The 16,474-nt window shown below is 37.4% G+C and overlaps 1 protein-coding gene across 6 annotated transcripts; it reads left to right on the forward strand.

Annotated features, from left to right (window-relative positions):
• Nucleotides 1-748: 748 nt before the first annotated feature.
• LOC113725794 (uncharacterized) lies at nucleotides 749-16,206 on the forward strand. Of its 6 annotated transcripts, none has more exons than XM_027249154.2 (13): nucleotides 754-2,056; nucleotides 2,131-2,866; nucleotides 4,154-4,649; nucleotides 5,687-5,838; nucleotides 5,964-9,314; nucleotides 9,539-9,751; nucleotides 10,038-10,241; nucleotides 10,411-10,614; nucleotides 11,513-11,671; nucleotides 12,207-12,557; nucleotides 14,369-14,798; nucleotides 15,495-15,579; nucleotides 15,697-16,206. In XM_027249154.2, the coding sequence occupies exons 1-13, from the start codon at nucleotides 933-935 to the stop codon at nucleotides 15,899-15,901; spliced, it is 7,710 nt and encodes a 2,569-aa protein (XP_027104955.2). In that variant the 5' UTR covers nucleotides 754-932; the 3' UTR covers nucleotides 15,902-16,206. The 6 variants fall into 6 exon arrangements, with proteins under 6 accessions (XP_027104956.2, XP_071930312.1, XP_071930311.1 ...); XM_027249153.2 differs by having other exon boundaries at nucleotides 755-2,056; nucleotides 15,489-15,579; XM_027249156.2 differs by having other exon boundaries at nucleotides 1,917-2,056; nucleotides 2,157-2,866; nucleotides 15,489-15,579.
• The last annotated feature ends 268 nt before the right edge of the window (nucleotides 16,207-16,474 follow it).

The raw sequence follows: 16,474 nt of genomic DNA on the forward strand, positions 1-16,474 counted from the left end.
GCGGCTTAAACAGTCTCTTTAGACTTCTCATCCTTTCTGTATAATATGATAGTTTAGATTATATAAATGTTATTATTGTAACAAAAAAAAAAAAAAATTCGGCTTAACCCTTCTTGAGATGCTAAAACATGAATCATGTTTTCCTACTTCCTGAAGCAAGAAGCATAGTTTATCTCTTGAGAGAAATTTTAAATAGAAATTGTAGGCATCCTCATGCTTGAAAGTGATTTATATTTACCTAAAGTTACTAAGAAGTTAAAACAATCGCTTGATTTAAGAATTTAAAGCTAGAGTCCGCATGAGTCAATGAATTACATTTGGTTAATTTGCCATATTTTTGTATATATAGCACGATTTTATTTGCCGACTCATGATAATGGATATCACACCATGAAGTAAATCGAGGATTGAAAATATACCCATGCGTTAATGAAGTCTATATTATGGCTCTTAAGCCGAGTGTCTCGACACACTTAAATTATTTATTTAGAAAATATATATTATCCAAATAAAATCTATAAGTATCATTAACTAAAGGAAAAGAAAAGGAGTTTCAACAATTTAAGGGCGTAATCTCAAGCCCTTGATATTATCTTGAAACATTTATTACAAGCGTATGTATACTTTGCTTTTAAATTTACTAAAGTTTCTTGATAAATAGCTTAATTGTTAAAAATGTAATATAGGGATAAAGTGGCTAAGGTTTGAGAATGACCAAAAAAGTTGGTCATTAGAATGATATTGGAGAAGACGTGAAGGGCCTCCGTGTAATTAACTCAGAATAAAAGCAGCTACAGGTTGGTGTCATGTCATCTCAAGAAAAAGGGTTTATGGTTTAGGGTTTATACCCGCCGGTCAGCCGAGTAACAACAGAGTCCAATTGGAAATCAGGCTAGTCTTTTTGGCTTTCCGTCGGCCGTTCTTCCGCCGAGATGGAGGAGGACGAAGGCGATAACAAACCAAAAACTCTAGAATTCGTGAATGCGGCATCTCACCAGGCCAAGCTTAAAGAGCTTTTGCGGAACTTAACTTCTACGCAATCAAAACTCTGTTCAGACGCCTCAAAGGAATTCATAAAGATCCTCAAATCCGATTCTGGACCACAATTTCTCACCTTTTACATCCAATCATCACCAAAATGCGTCGAACTCCAACAAGCTTGGGAGCTCCGGCAAGGCAAGCCCGGATTTTCCGACTGTTTGAAATTAGTTTCGGCAATTTTCAGATATCCTTTTGGAAAAGATAGTGATAAAGATGTCAGTAATTATAGTTTTGTTAGTAGCGCTTTAGATAAGTTTGCGCGTGTAATTACTGAGGGAAAAATGGGGGATTTGTACGAGGAGTTGAACAGTAAAGATGCGAAAAGGCAGAAAGCTGTCTTGTTGTTGTTGGCTTCTATAGTTAGGCGTGGGCCGGGTTTGGCGTGGGAGGTGGCAAAGGGTTTTGATTTTAAAACTGGGAATTTCTCCAAGCTTGCTGAGTGGAAGGCGAGGGGGAATGAGGGGATGAGGAGGTATTTGACGAGGAAGGAATTTGTTGGTTTTGCTATGTCATTTTTGGAAGTGGGGAATCCGCGGCTGTTGAGAGGGATTTTGCAGCAGAAGGATATGTATTCAGGGGTGCTTCGTGGGTTGGGAACTGATGATGAGGAGATTGTGGTTTATGTTCTTCTGACGTTGCGGAATAGAGTACTTGTCCCGGAGTCGTTGGTGCCTCCGGGCCTAAGAAGCGTGTTGTTTGGGAGTGCTACTCTGGAGCAATTGATAAGCATTTCAGGGAGGCAGGATGGTGGGCTTGCTGCTGAGGTGGCGCATAGTGTGCTAGTAATGGTGTGTACGGATCCTTCTAACGGGTTGATGCCAGATTTAGAGAGGCAGCCTAATCCTTTGAAGGGAAATGTGAAGCGATTAGTGGATCTTATGAAGAAGCTCAAACCCACAGAGGTTGAGTACCACAAAGACCTGCTTTTGGCCATTGTAAAAGGGAGGCCGGCCTTTGGGTCAGCATACTTGGAGAACTTCCCTCATAATCTTGAAGACCTGGCATCACCTAACTGGTTAGATATTTGGCTTTTTTACTTGACTTTGGGTATTTGATTTATTTCCTTTGTTGCGACTGAAATAGTTGCAGGTTTTCTGCTATTTCTCTGGCTGCAGATGTCATGTCCTCAGTTGGTGATGGATTTACATGTGCCTATGTTAACTCTCAGTCTCAGGAGCCCCCATCCATTGACAATCTGATAGTCCAAGACATTATAAAGTGCATAGGGCCACGCCCATTCACCCGATTGGTAATGAATAAAGGGTTGCTTCACTCTGATCCTCTTGTGAAACATGTAACTCTGAGGCTTGTATCGGAGAAACTAAAGCTTCTCGACTTTTTAATTGGCTCTTTAAATGATCTGTCCAGTTCCAGTGATCAAGTGATGCATAAGTGGGCATCTTTCAAGCGAGATGTTCAGAATGTAGTCCAGATTTTACTTCCTGATCCCCAGGTGCTATTATCACTACTTTCTTCACTCAGTGGCTACTGCAAGAGTCCTGCATCAAGAATGAAGAGGGCTGCAGATGTAGATGTTACAGTCGAGCATAATTTGCACAAGAGGAAGAAGTTGAAGATGAATAGCGTGGATGAGGACATGGATATTCTCGTCAGTGGGGTTAGTTCAACCACTGAAGGGGCTTTGACTGAGAATGATGGAGTTTCAGAAGAGGATGTTGAGGATCAGCTGAATGGTGGAGTTGACCTCCTGAAGCCTGTTCTAGAAATTTGGGGTTTGCAGGGATGCTCCAGTGTAGATATCAGAACTGAAGATGGGGACACATACTTTTACTCTAAGTTGCTTGATGTTTTCAGAATTTATCATGTAAGATACTCATTTATTGTTGCTTTTGGTGGAACAGTAAAGGAATCCACTATTCACATAATACGTACTTACCAATGTCTCACATTAGGAAACATGTTCTGTTGTTTAATATTCACAAAAGTTATCAAGTCCTTAAAATGCCTTTGAATGCTGCTAAACAATCAATACAATCCCTAATGTCCTGGCTGCAAGTAGTGTCTCTTAGGCAAAGAAGTTCTATATGGAAAATCTTGGATCTGCATGATCATGAGAGATAAGATAAGCATCTTCATGACACAGCAAGAGCACAAAATGAGGATGAAATTCCTTTATATGATTGTTAAATGAGTCTGTTGCTTGACCGGAGTTGAAATACCTAGCTAATGAAGTTCAGTTTTTAAATGTTTGAATAAAAGTTTCAAATAGATTTAGATGAGTACAGAAATTAAACAGCTTCCTCAACTTAAAATTAAAAAGGCTGAACCTACAGCATGAATATCCTGAGAGCATCTGCCCTGCTTTGTTACATTACTTACTCAATGTAAATGACATCATAACCATTACAATGTTTATTGGACAAGTTAACTCTTAGGAAAAGGCTGACAATGAATTGCTGAATAAACAGCCATACGCCCTGAGTCAACTGCATGCATTAACATCAGTTTATGCATAATTTAGTGATAAACAACTAAACTTAATTGTGAAATTAATTATGTAATTGCTGGAATGATACTACCTTTTGTAGTGAGCTCAAATTTAGGAAAATAGAATTTGATGTAGCATTAGCTCATGCTATGGCATTATAGGAGAACTCTGAAGTAATTGTTTGATACTTACTAGACAGAAGAGTAAGATGGCATTTCTGAGCATCTACAGTCTTCGACTTCTGTTTGCGACATTTAGATGGTTGTTTGGGGCAGAAGGGATCTAGGTCTACCACTCCAAGCTGTGGCTCATTCACTATGATCCCTTGTTCTTGAGAAGCCGAGTGTGTTTGGACAGGAGATTTTGTCCAAATATATTTGTTTACATCACCATTACAATTTCCAATACATCTTTTTTATCTTCTCAATTACCTTTTTATCTCACATGCATCACATCACAAAAAGTGCTACAATAAAAATATCTCAAATAATTTACAATCCAAACACACTGCATGTCTCTTTATGATTGAAAGTCTTACTGGAAGAAAAGGGATAAACCACCCTTCCAATTCCCATCGGCTCTCACTACCCCTCTCTGGAAAAAGTGAAAAGAAGTGAGTTTAGGTCTGTTCCTAATTATTGGTGCTGTCTTTCTCTTATGCAGCGGACTCTGCCTACTGCTGTGGAAGGATCATTTGACTTCTTTAAAGTTCTCCCAAGCAATCCTTTAGCACTACCTACAATTTTGCAGCAGTCTATGCTGTCACTGCTTGTAGAACAAGTTGTTGGGTCCAACAAGTCTCAGATTTCCATGAGAACCCAACCATTGATGTACAAGTATCTTCATTCATTTATCAATTTGTTTATGTATTCACCAATAAGAGACATAAAAGATCAGGCTTACTCTTTAGCACAAGCAGCCATGTTGAGTACAGGTGCATTTGACAGAAATCCAAGGGAAATTTCTGCTTGGTTTCTATTTATACCTGGCTATACCAGTGTGGTTATTGATGGTCCAAAGCATGGGATTGAAGTATTCCAAAAGTTGTCTTCAGTTGTCATCTCTTTTCTTTGCGATGCAGTTTCTACTACTGGGAACAACTTGTTCAAATATTTGGATCTCTTAAGGTGCTATATCCGTGATTTAGACGTTTCTACAGGTAATTCACATTATATTTGTTTTATTTCCAGTTTGGATGTAGTCTGGGTTATTGCGATAGTTACCTAATAACACTGTTATCTTTTGGATCTGTTTCATACTTTCTATCTGATCCATCAATTAAAATTGAAGTTGGTTCAATTTGAAGGAAATAAGAGAAAAAATCAATGTTTCTTGCCTTGAATTTCTCTGCAAGATCAGTAGCCTGTACCTGTCTAACATGGCATTTCCAGCCTTGTCACAGTCAAGGAAAACTCCAAAAAGATTTACTTTGCTAGTGTCAAGTGACATACTTTTATCCTAGTCCTAGGTAGTTATTAAGAATTACCTTTGGTTAGCACAATATTTTACTGATTCAATTTCCCATTCTTGAAACTGGCCTGTGTTTGTCCTTTCCGCGCTTCTGACATCTGGGAACCTTGTAAGAGTTTTTTCTTATTAGTCTGGAATTTAATTTGATCTGCAATTGATTTATGATAGACCCAGCAATTTTGAAAGTTATCCGGATTCTGGGAGTTGTTGATGCCCTAGTATTCAATTTAAAGGACATATCAAAGATATTTACATTATCCCTTTCTTTCCGAGGTCTGCTGTTAAAATCACCTTCTGTGAACTGTTTTTTTTAAATTGGTTTTGTCAATATTGATGTCAGGTTTGGGTTTTGTTGGTGGATTTACATGGTGAAAGGTTTACTAGTGGTTCTATATGGAAAACACAGACCCTCTCTGTTTATTTAAGGCTGCTGTTGACTGACTCAGGTGTATGATTCTCATTGTTGCGTCAAAAGATGATGCATTAATCCCTAATGAAACTAGATTACTTTTAGTTACTTGTTTCCCCTGAAATTGCAGCTATTTTAGCTGTAAGTCTTGCCTAAACAATATATCTGACACTATAATTACCAATATCTACTTTTTGCTATTATTTACTCATAATCATAGTAACAATGGATAATCTTCCTGCTTCATTGTAGTCCTTTCATTTCTATCAAAATAGGCTTTGCATTTTCTTCTGGAGTTAATATGATGCTTCTTGCAGATACATTTCCCAATTTTAGCCCTTTCATAGTTTGTGTACTGGAGAAGTGCTTGAGGTTACTTAGCTCTGAAACTGGTTCTTTTACATTGCCCGAGAAGTCAATGATATCATTGTATGTTTCTACCACATTAAAGTATCTCCTGGAAACTCAGGTAAGCAGTTCATCTTTAATTGTTTATGGTACTCGGATGTGATTATGTTGTTATACACTGTTTAAAGCAGACAACTCAGGTTCTTCTATACCTGGCTGTAAGTACTTGATTGATTTTTTTGCTAGGTTGAAGGTGGACTTTTGTGTTCCCTGATGCAGCTTTTGATATCAGAGAGACTTAAAGGTTGTTGCGACATGATTGGATTCTGCCCTTGTGAATGGATGCCGATGAATAGTTTGTTATATTTTGCAAGGAATACTGTGCAGCAACAAATTTATAGCAGTTTTATGTCTGAAGAGAAAGCTACTGGTCTTGGTGGTTCATTTTCTGAGACACTTTCTGAAGTTAATAGGATTTTAAGGACTAAGGATCATTGTGGGTTGCTTGGAGTTACTATGGGGTTTTCTTTTTCAATGATATGCACCACAGCTGATCAGATATTGCAGAATTTCCCATCGACCATCTCTACTTCTACTAAATTGCTTGGGGTTCCTTTCTCAATTTTGTTGTTGAGATTCTTTCTCGAACCAAGTCATTTTGCTGAAGTTTTCAAGTTATGGCCTAAAATATGCTTTGCTGGAGTTGAAAAAGTTATAAGTGGAGTTCATGATGGAGAAGGGCAGACAATAGCTAATGAGCTTGATGATTCACCAGATTCTGCTTCTATTGCCTTCTCTTTTTTAGTAAAGAATGCTCCTTTTCATGTGCTCTTTCCAGCTATTTTTTTCACTGATGGATTGCATTTGCTTGATCACTCAAAAGTGCAGAATTTGCTTCTGGATAAATTGACTGAGAGTACACCTGACTTCTCTGTCTCTTCTCTCTGCCATCTGCTCTTTTGCTTGCTTCAAGCGCGATTGGCCTATAGAATCAAACCATCTGATGAACTTGAAAAACTTTGTGAATCATCTTGTTTTCTTGCAAAGCACATAGTAAAACAATCATTTGTTGAGAAATTTGGTCCTGATTGCTCCCCGCGTGTTTTGCCTCCTTTATCATCTGGTCATATTCGAGAAGTGGCTGAAATAATTCTTGGCCACCCTTTACTCACTGCATTGCTGGAATGGCCTTTGCATACTGATAGTGATGTTGGTGACATGATTTTTATGAAACCTCCAGAAACCTTTCTTCAGTATGCTGAACGGGGTGTTCGTAAAATAGATCATCATATTTTGCAGTTGTTAAGAAGAACCACATCTGAGCTTTTGGTTCATGTATTTAGTAAATGTAGATCACCATCTGTGGTTGATCATTCTACTGAACGGATTGCAAAGGCTTTCAAGGCTCTGGTGCAGAAGCTATTTTTGACATTTAAGGGGAGGTTCACAGATTCCAGAAAGACAGATGATTTGATGCCTCTAATTCCTACATTGTATGCTTTGCATAGTCTGAGTGAATTCATATGTCCCTTTGAGTTGCTCAATTTGGTGCACTGGTTGTTCTCCAGAATTGATCTAAATGATACTGCAGTTTCCATTTCTTGTCAAAGATGTGGTTTGTCTGTTGGATTACAAATTGCTTCATGGGCTTTTGATTCTCTTTCTTTATATATGTTAGAGCCACATGCAAAGAGGACATTATTCATTTTCTTTATGGGTACTGGAAACAGAAGTTTTGACATTACCCTTTTTGAGAGAATTTTTAACAGCATATTTGAGATTGCCACTCACACTCAACTAGAAGTTGCTGATATATGTTTATTCAAAGCTGTTAAGATCATCAAAATGCATAAATGTATGGAGAAGACCAGCTTACCTTTTGTTATGGCTACTTCAAGACTTCTACCCAGTATTCCTGTGAACTTTATTTCTTATTGCTTGGACAAGACAACCAAGACTAAGTGTGACTTCTTGTTTCTTCTGTCTGAGATGAGCTCCCTGCATCTTTGTGTATTTGGACATTTGGTTTCTGGTAAAATTAGTAATAATCAAGCTCTTAAGGTCAACAAGGAAGAAAACTGCAATCGGCCTCAGTACTCTGAAGAGTTCTTGATGCTTCTGCCAACTGTTCTGTTATACTTGAGGTCAAATTTTCTGAAATTTGGGGGCCAATTTGGCAAGCATGTTGAAAACACTTCTTCTTTCTTTTGGAAGATCCTTTTGCATGGTTTCTCTAACTGGAAGAGTTTTGTTTCGGAAGAGATATTTGAGATAAAACTTGTTGAGTGCTCATCTTTATGCATGGAAGATTTTTCTAACCTTTTCTCTTCCAGTCTTCTTGGAAAAGCAGTACTGCTGATGCGTCATTACCTTGCTGTGAGTGGACACTTGGTGAAAATGAAAAGGCTATTGAGTACATTTGATTCTGTTTGCCCACATGCGAGTGCACAGAATGATCTTCTGGACTGCAATGCTAGAGAAATTAGTGTTTGTTCTCTTGAGTTGTCTTTGAACTTTGTGAACAAAATTATTGCAAAGATATGCCTCTGTAGGATGTTGTTATTTCCAGAGCATAATAATCTTCAATCTGTAGTGAAAGATGGAAAGAAAAAAGGAATTGAATCAGAAGTTAGCATTTTGAGAATCCGATTTTTAAGTATGCTGGTCCATTCATGGCAACGTCTTGTGGAGAATTTTCATACATGCAGGCAAGGAGAGAACATAAGGTCGTCATTGTTTAGATTCTTGGAGATCTTCATTGCTAAGAATATAGTAGAATTGGTAAGAGAAATGCATGATTGCCTGGTTGAATTGCATTCGCTTCCTTTCTTAGACCAACTTGCCAAATATTCTCTTCTTCATAGGTTTGATGACCCTACCACAATTAGGATGCTTAGAACTGTTCTTATTTCACTATCTAAGGGAAAGTTCTTGTGCATTTCAATTCTCCAGCTGTTACTTGCTCACTCTCAATTTGCTCCAACCATTCTATTTGCCCATTCATCAACTGTTTGTACTCAATTTGGTATGAGTTTTGCTCCGGCACCCAGCATTATGAGGTTATTTACTGTTCTTCATACTGAAGAAAACACGGTTGATGGAAAAAAGGATGCTCATGAAATTGGGCCTCACATGAAGAAGTTGGAACTGATTAAGTTGCTCAGAGTACTAATACATATCTTGGGTCAGCAACATTATCTTGATTCTGAAACATCCAATGGCTTAAATCTGAAGGAATTGGTTTTGGTGCTTTTGTCTTCTTATGGAGCAACCATGGATGAGATTGATTTGGAAATGTATAGCCTCATGAATGAAATTGAGGCTATTGATAAATCAGTCTCTGAAGGTATTGCTGAAATGGATTTTCTATGGGGCTCTGCTTCTCTGAAGGTGAGACAAGAAAGGGAACAAAAGCAAAGTGTATCTTCTTTGAGTAACTCATATGATAATGAAGTAGTTGGAGAGAGACGAAGGATTCAATTTAGAGAAAATCTTCCCATTGACACCAAATTATGTGCAAAGACAGTCCTTTGTTTTCCTCATGATAGATTTGCTGATGGGAGCTTGAGCAAGCTCCAAACAGATGATTCTGATGAGGTATATTGTGAATTAGACCACTGTATACCTAGCATATTACTGTTTTGATGGATAGGTTAGATGGATAGGTTAGCCGTATGTCTGTATGAATATTATATTTGTCATTTCTTTGGTCTTTTTTTCCCTCCTCTTTTTTTTAGTATGTGGCCTTGGCAGGTTTGGGTGGGGGGGCTGCAGAGATTAGTGGTGGGTCTTTTGTGAATCTGATTATAATTTCTGTGCAGGGCTACAATGCAAATTCTAAGAAGGTGCAACTTTATGATCCAGTTTTCATCTTGCGTTTTTCAATTCACAGTCTTGCAATGGAGTATATTGAGCCCCTGGAGTTTGCTAGTTTGGGTTTGCTTGCAATTACATTTATCAGTTTGTCTTCTCCTGATGCTGATACAAGGAAATTGGGCTATGAGGCTGTTGTGAGATTTAAGAGTGCTGTGGAGGTAGAAGTAGTTTTGGTTTTGTTATTGTTTTCGTCTGTAATTGTTTGCATATTGGAAGGCCCATAGAATTAAGGCATTCTATTCATGAGCCAATTATTGGTATCATTGTGTGTTTATGTTGTTTTGAATTTTGGTACGAGTCATTAAACCAAGTAGAGGAATACATACAGTGACTAAGAAGCAATCATTTTCTTTGGCCTCCAGAAATGCCTGAAAAGCTTGTGTTAGGTATAGTAGTTTGAATGATATTCTTTATCCTTGGAATAATATAAACTGTTGGATACAGAAATGTCGCAAGAGGAAGGATGTGATGCGACTCCGGCTCTTAGTATCATACTTGCAAAATGGTATACAAGAAGAGTGTCAGAGGATTCCTTCCATAACTGCTGTATTCATTGCGGAAGCTTCTTTTGTTCTGTTAGATTCTTCCCATGATCATTATTCAGCTATAAGTAAATGCCTGATGCAGTCATCAGGTGCTAATATGAAGGTATCACTTCTATTGCAGAGCTTTTCCATGTTATTTTGTCTATATCTGTTATATTGCATACCTTAGGACTAGAGTTGTACAAATAAATTGAGCAATTCAAATGCTTTTGATTTGATATCTTTTCAACCTCTGTTGAGGGTTCCTCATTTTTATTTTCTTTGGGTGAAAGGGTGTACCATTATTCCAAGAATTCTTCTGGAGTAGCTCTGTTACTTTTAAGTCGGAAAGGTTGTGGATGCTTCAGCTTTTAAACACATCTCTGACTATGGATGATGATGCTCAAATACTTGTCAGAAATTCCATTTATGAGATCCTTTTAAATTTTTATGCCTCTCCTCTTTCCGATGACGAGTCAAAGGAACTGATCGTTGAGGTAATCAATGTTAATCTTTTCTCATAAGCTGCTTCTTTCTTTGTTTTTTTTTTTTGGGGGGGGTGTGTTTGGTGGTGGGAGGGTGTGGTTTGGATAAGATAGGGTTGCTCCTGATAAATGTTTACCTTCTTTTACTACCCAGCCTATTCTCTCGTCAAAAGCTGAAAATAATTGATAGGCCATTGTCGATTAGTTCTTATGTGGTAAGTTCTGTGTGACCTTTATAATGCTTTATCATGTTTTACTAGTATGAACAGTAAATTGATAATATCTCTGCCCCGTGATGTCACTGCATATACTTCTAATCGTTAAAGATTAAAGAAAGTGGAATTGGAAAAAACATATTATCTTTCCCTTGCTCTATATTTCTTTCTTCTTAAGCATCTGTTGCCAAGTATTCCATACCTCACAAGGCCAATGATTATCCTGCCAATGATTATCCTACAATGAAATTCCCTTCTCTGCTTCTTCAGAGAAAAGGAAGAATATAGTTCTCAAATTTGCTTATCTGTTTATGGGAAATAAAATTAAGCTCGAGGAACACAGCTTTAATGTCTTTATCCTTTCTTTACTCTCCTTTTCCTCTTCCTCTCTTTTTGCTCAGCAGCAGCCCTTAAATTTGCACTGCATTAGCATCTTATATACTTATATAATTAGACCACAAGAAGATGAAGTTTGATTTGATTCTGTCGACATTCATCTGTCTTTAACATTGCTTATAGAAGATGACCATCACGAAAACTAGTCAGTGTGCCTTAGCTGCTAGTTATATTATAACTCTGGGCATTTTGATCTAGGAGAAATTTTCATGGCCTTCAGTAGGCTACTTATCACTGAGTTGATACTTTCTCTTTAGAGAACTATCAATTTAGCTAAATTTTATTTTTTTATTCTGCAGATGGTGAAAAAGTCCGTCAAAATAAATAAGCTTGCATGGCATTTGGTTGTACGCTGTGGCATAATTTCTTGGCTGTCTTCTCATGTTGCATCTTTTTACGGGATTCTACTCAGGGACCAGAGAAGTTTTTCATTTGCTAAGTTAGCTATGGTTCTGGAGGTATAATCATTTTTTCTTATACTTTCTTCTGTACAAACTATTTTGCTAAGTATACTCCAAAAGATGAATAAGTCTTGGAAAATTTTGGCATCATGTCTTTTATTGTTTTCTCTGGGATGGGAACCTAATTTGTTCTCTTTCTTTTTGGGTTAATGGTGGTGTGTAGCTTGCTTCGGACATCATTGTCTTCTGTTTTCTTTCAAACTTTAGGCTTTTAACAGAAGCTGGCTCCTAACTCCTTCCAGCATTTTATGAGTTCCTTTCCTATCATAAAAGAAATGACCTTAATCATTTATAACTATGAACACGGTTTTAGAAATCGTGTTCTGTCAAAATATATGTTTTTGCTTTTGAAAATCAAATATCAACCTCCAGAGATGGGATCCGCATTAGAATTTCACATTGTGGAATAAGATGATTACAAATGGGCTTGTATATGTTATTTGAATTTCTTTTAATCTCTCTTTATAATTGAAGTCATGGCTTTCAATGCAAATCATTTTCCCTCTTATGTAGGGGTGTGTCTTTTTTTCAGGTAGCCAATGATGTTATTATGTCTAGAAATACTAGTGAGTGGTTGCAAAAATATGCCCTAGAGCAGCTTTCTGAACTTGCAGCTCATCTGTACAGAATCTTAGTTGGTTGTTCTAAACATATACAAGAGAAAACCAGAATCATTGATTTGATTCTAGAACTATTGATGTCAACCCTGAAGATCTCACAGAAAAGAAAAATATATCAGCCGCATTTTACAATATCTTTTGAAGGTTTATACCATTTGTACGAAGCTGTTGATGTCTGTTGCAGTGGGACCTTCAGTTCTACTGCTGAGACTGGACTGAAAGCTGTCCTTATGAGTACTCCTCCAGTTTCTATACTTCACATGGTATCTCTCTCTCTCTCTCTATGTGTGTGTGTGCGCGCGTGTGGGCACGCATGCATGTGCATGTGCATGTTTGCAATAATTTTGCGTGGCAATTATTCTGTTAAACTCGATGGTCCTCATGAAAGTTATCAAGAAAACCTATAAGCATCATCTTATAAGATTGTTATGTTCTTCACCTCTTCAAACTTTGTTCATATATATATATATATATTTGTGCAGAATGGACATCGTGAACTTTGATATAATACACTTTAGAAACCCTTAACTTTTACTTTGTGAACCAATATTTTGGTTTCTATCAATTTTTTTTAGTGAAAGATCTTTAATTTTGCAATAAGTATGTCAATCTGCAGCTATTATAGTTAAAAGCTTGTTGAACTGACTGCTTCTACATTCTAATGCATGGTAATTTTGTATGACAAATTGACATGTCTAACTTGGTAGCAAATTTTGCTTTCGGATAAGCAGCTATTGATGCACTATGGTGTATCTGAGCCACAAAACAAATGATCAATGCAGCCATCCACTTGTAAACTGACCACAGCTAAAAGCATTTTGGAAACAGAGAATACATTTCTGTCTCGTACCTTTCACATATCCTCTTTCTCAAATTACCAAATCCTGTTGACCCGCTGTGCAATTTCGAATTGGTGAATTGCCAATGTCAAAATTTACTGTTGAAAGCATATAATTTTGGATTGTTAAGAGCGGCTGTTTGTTGCTGAGCCTACCTGAGATGTGTGAGTTCTTTGCCTAAACGATTGTTGGCTACTTTCTTCTGTTATTATTTTTCAACAGTTTGCTGGAGCACTTAAATTTGGGTAACTGCTTTTAGTATCTGTTAAATGTCTTTTTTAAATGGTTTTCCTACTCTTATAGCCAGATGGAATAGCTGGTATAAATCGCACAAATAGTGGCTTAAACTAAGAATTTTTTTTTTGGGCACAGTGAAACAGTCCATTGTATATCTTGGGCAATTTAAGAATTCCTCCCACATTTCCAGGAAATTGTTGGATTTTGAATCAGACTTTTGTTCTGCTGTTGAAGCCTTCTGAAGTTGAATTTCTTGAAAATGAATCCTAAAGTGTGAAGCTATTGCAGGTCCCCTTAGAATTTTGAGAATGATGTCATGCAATTGTATTGCGCTAGAGTAATTGCATATCCTTTGCTATTGTGGTAGATAAATTTGAATATCAACATCTATTGTCAAATCATGCATATGTACGGAAGTGTCAATGTTTTTGACTGTGACATGATCTCTAAGTGGCTGATTATATCTAGATTGTCTGATGTGAAAAATTGTTTGGGCCCCTTAAAATTTTGAGAATGATGTCATGCAATTGTATTGTGGTAGACAAATTGCATATCCTTTGCTATTGTGGGGGTTGAATTTGAACACCAGCTTCTTTTGTCAAACCATGCACATGTACAGAAATGTCAATGTTTTTTGACTATGACATGGTCTGTAAGTGGCTGAGATTGTGTAAAAATTCTGATGTAAAAAGTTGATTGAGTTCATTGTACAGAATTGGAATTTCCCATGTATGGATTTGCCATATGCACATGTATGCATTGATTTACTAGGTCAATTATTTCAAGTCCTTATAGTATATCATGAGACTGTGATTGGCATAGCTGGTGATGATTGAGAAAGATGAGCAATGGCACTTCACAAGTGCTTTACCTCATGAAACTCTATATGTAGTGAACAAGACATAAGAGTTCAACCATCAACTTCTCATATTTGTGATTAGACCCTGCTTATCTTTTTCTATTCCTTAAGATGACCTATTACTTCGATGTGCTTGTAGGATAAAAATAAGCTTTTGAAGTTTGTTAGCTGGGCAATATCAACTGCTGTGCAGTCAAACTTGATGGAGGTGCCTGAATCTGAAGCAATGTATAGCAATGCCTTGAGATTTTCAGAACAATCTGAAGAGGATCTTGTATCAAAGCTTTTAAGATGGCTGACTGCCTCAGTGATTCTTGGAAGGCTTTCATGGAAATTGAGTGATTTGAATTCCACTAGTTCTTCTGATATATTAAAGCTTGATAATCTGCATTGTATCATGGACTATTGTGTGAAGGAATGTGGAGAAAACCAGGAGAATTTTGCCAGCGAAGAGATACTAGCTGTATCAATTTTTTACCTACAGCAGCTTGCAGGCATAAAGTGGAATTTTCTTCCATCAGTTGTTGGTGCACTTTCTCTCCTGTTATATTCTGGTCCCTCCTCATCAGGTTTAGTCTATTCTTGTAACGTTGGTTGTTTTTCCCATTGACATGACATCTGCTTGTATATATAATTAAAAGTTTAGAGGAACAAAACCTTGCTTCTTGCCTGCTAGTGTCTTCAAGGAGGAATGTTAATGTATTGATTTCCAGTGCTTTTGCTTGAACCTGCAGTCTCAGGAATTGTTTTCCTTTCCATGCTTTAGTTCCATGTAAAGTGGGCATTTTGCTGACATGAAATGGGATTTTTATTTATGTGGGAAAACAAGTCCTGGGATTAAACTTTCCTGCTTTTGGTGGTACCGGGGTTCTGACTCTTACTACCTCTCATGTGACCTGGTTCAGTCAAAAAGAAAAATTTTTTTTGGAAAGTTGCTGGTGACGCTTAATACCTTTCTTGTGACCTGGTTCAGTCGATTAAATAAATATTCAGCTTAGTGCAATTACAATGCTGGAAGTTCCTAACATGTGTCAAGTCCAATTTGGATGCTATATCCTGAAGCTCTTTCATCAAGTTCTTTAACTTAGAAATTTGCTTGCGAATGAACTGTGATTTGAGGTCCTACATTTAGGGATTTGCAGCCCAATTTACTGTGAAGGCTCTCAAAATTACCCAATTTTAAGTGGTCGTTTTTCTAGCCTGGCACTACAAGTTGATAATAGTTCTAAGTCTTTGCTTTTTATCATGTTGTTTGTCAGATTCAGACTCTCTACATGGCGATGGTAGTCCTTGGGTATCCCTCTGCCAGAAGATACACTGCCCAGCTGAAGCTAATCCTTCGTGGAGATGGTAACATTGTTTTATTCTCTTACATTTCCTCTCACTTTTGCCCAGTTCTGCAACCTAAAGAATAGCAGATATTCATTTGGTTGTGCTGCTTTTTCCATCATCAATCTGCTTGTACAGGTCATACTACCAGCCTTGGAGAGATCTTTCCTTGAAGCGTGCTGCTGTACAGAAATTGGAAGAAATTCATGCGTGCCAAAAGCTCCTGGTGTTGATTTTGAAGAAACTTGGAAATAATTCTCTATTTTCTCAATTTCTTTCACTGCAAGATGTGGAAAATTTTGATGTATTCAAATGGGAAAGAAGTATCATTGAGCCTCACTGACGCCTCTGCTCATAATTTACAGGTCCATTGTTATTCGGTTCAAATGTTTTGCATGCGCATGCATTTAGTTGGAGTAGAGAGTGTAGCACAACAACAGCAGGTGGATCCGTGCTTCTCTGTAACGTTAGTTAGATTAGCTTGTGTAGGGGAGTAACAGGCACTCATTATTATTCCCTGTTTTTATAGTTGGCTAATTTATTAATAAGGCTTAAACATGCATACGCAGGCCTTGCTTGGTTTTTGAGAAAAAAAGATGATTAAGGTTTTTCTCTTTTTGAGGGAAAAAGAAACTTTTTACCCATTCATATCACAAAAAACAGCATTTACATTAATGCAACCAGTGCTTAACGCAGCATTTGCCCACTGCAAACCAGTACTAGTTGCAGCCAGTTCTGCTAACGCAATAGACATGATCTTGCCAATCCCTTCAGCCATTGCAACCATGATTTCTCCATCGTCATTTCTGACCAGAATACCGATTCCTGGTTCTTCTTCTGTCCAAGCTGCATCTCCAGTGATTCTGTTTCAGGAGATTGCCATTTTTAGACCAATTCCTGTCCAGCCATACTTTGA

The sequence above is a fragment of the Coffea arabica genome, chromosome 2c (genome assembly GCF_036785885.1).
Source record: "Coffea arabica cultivar ET-39 chromosome 2c, Coffea Arabica ET-39 HiFi, whole genome shotgun sequence".
Classification (NCBI taxonomy): domain Eukaryota; kingdom Viridiplantae; phylum Streptophyta; class Magnoliopsida; order Gentianales; family Rubiaceae; genus Coffea; species Coffea arabica.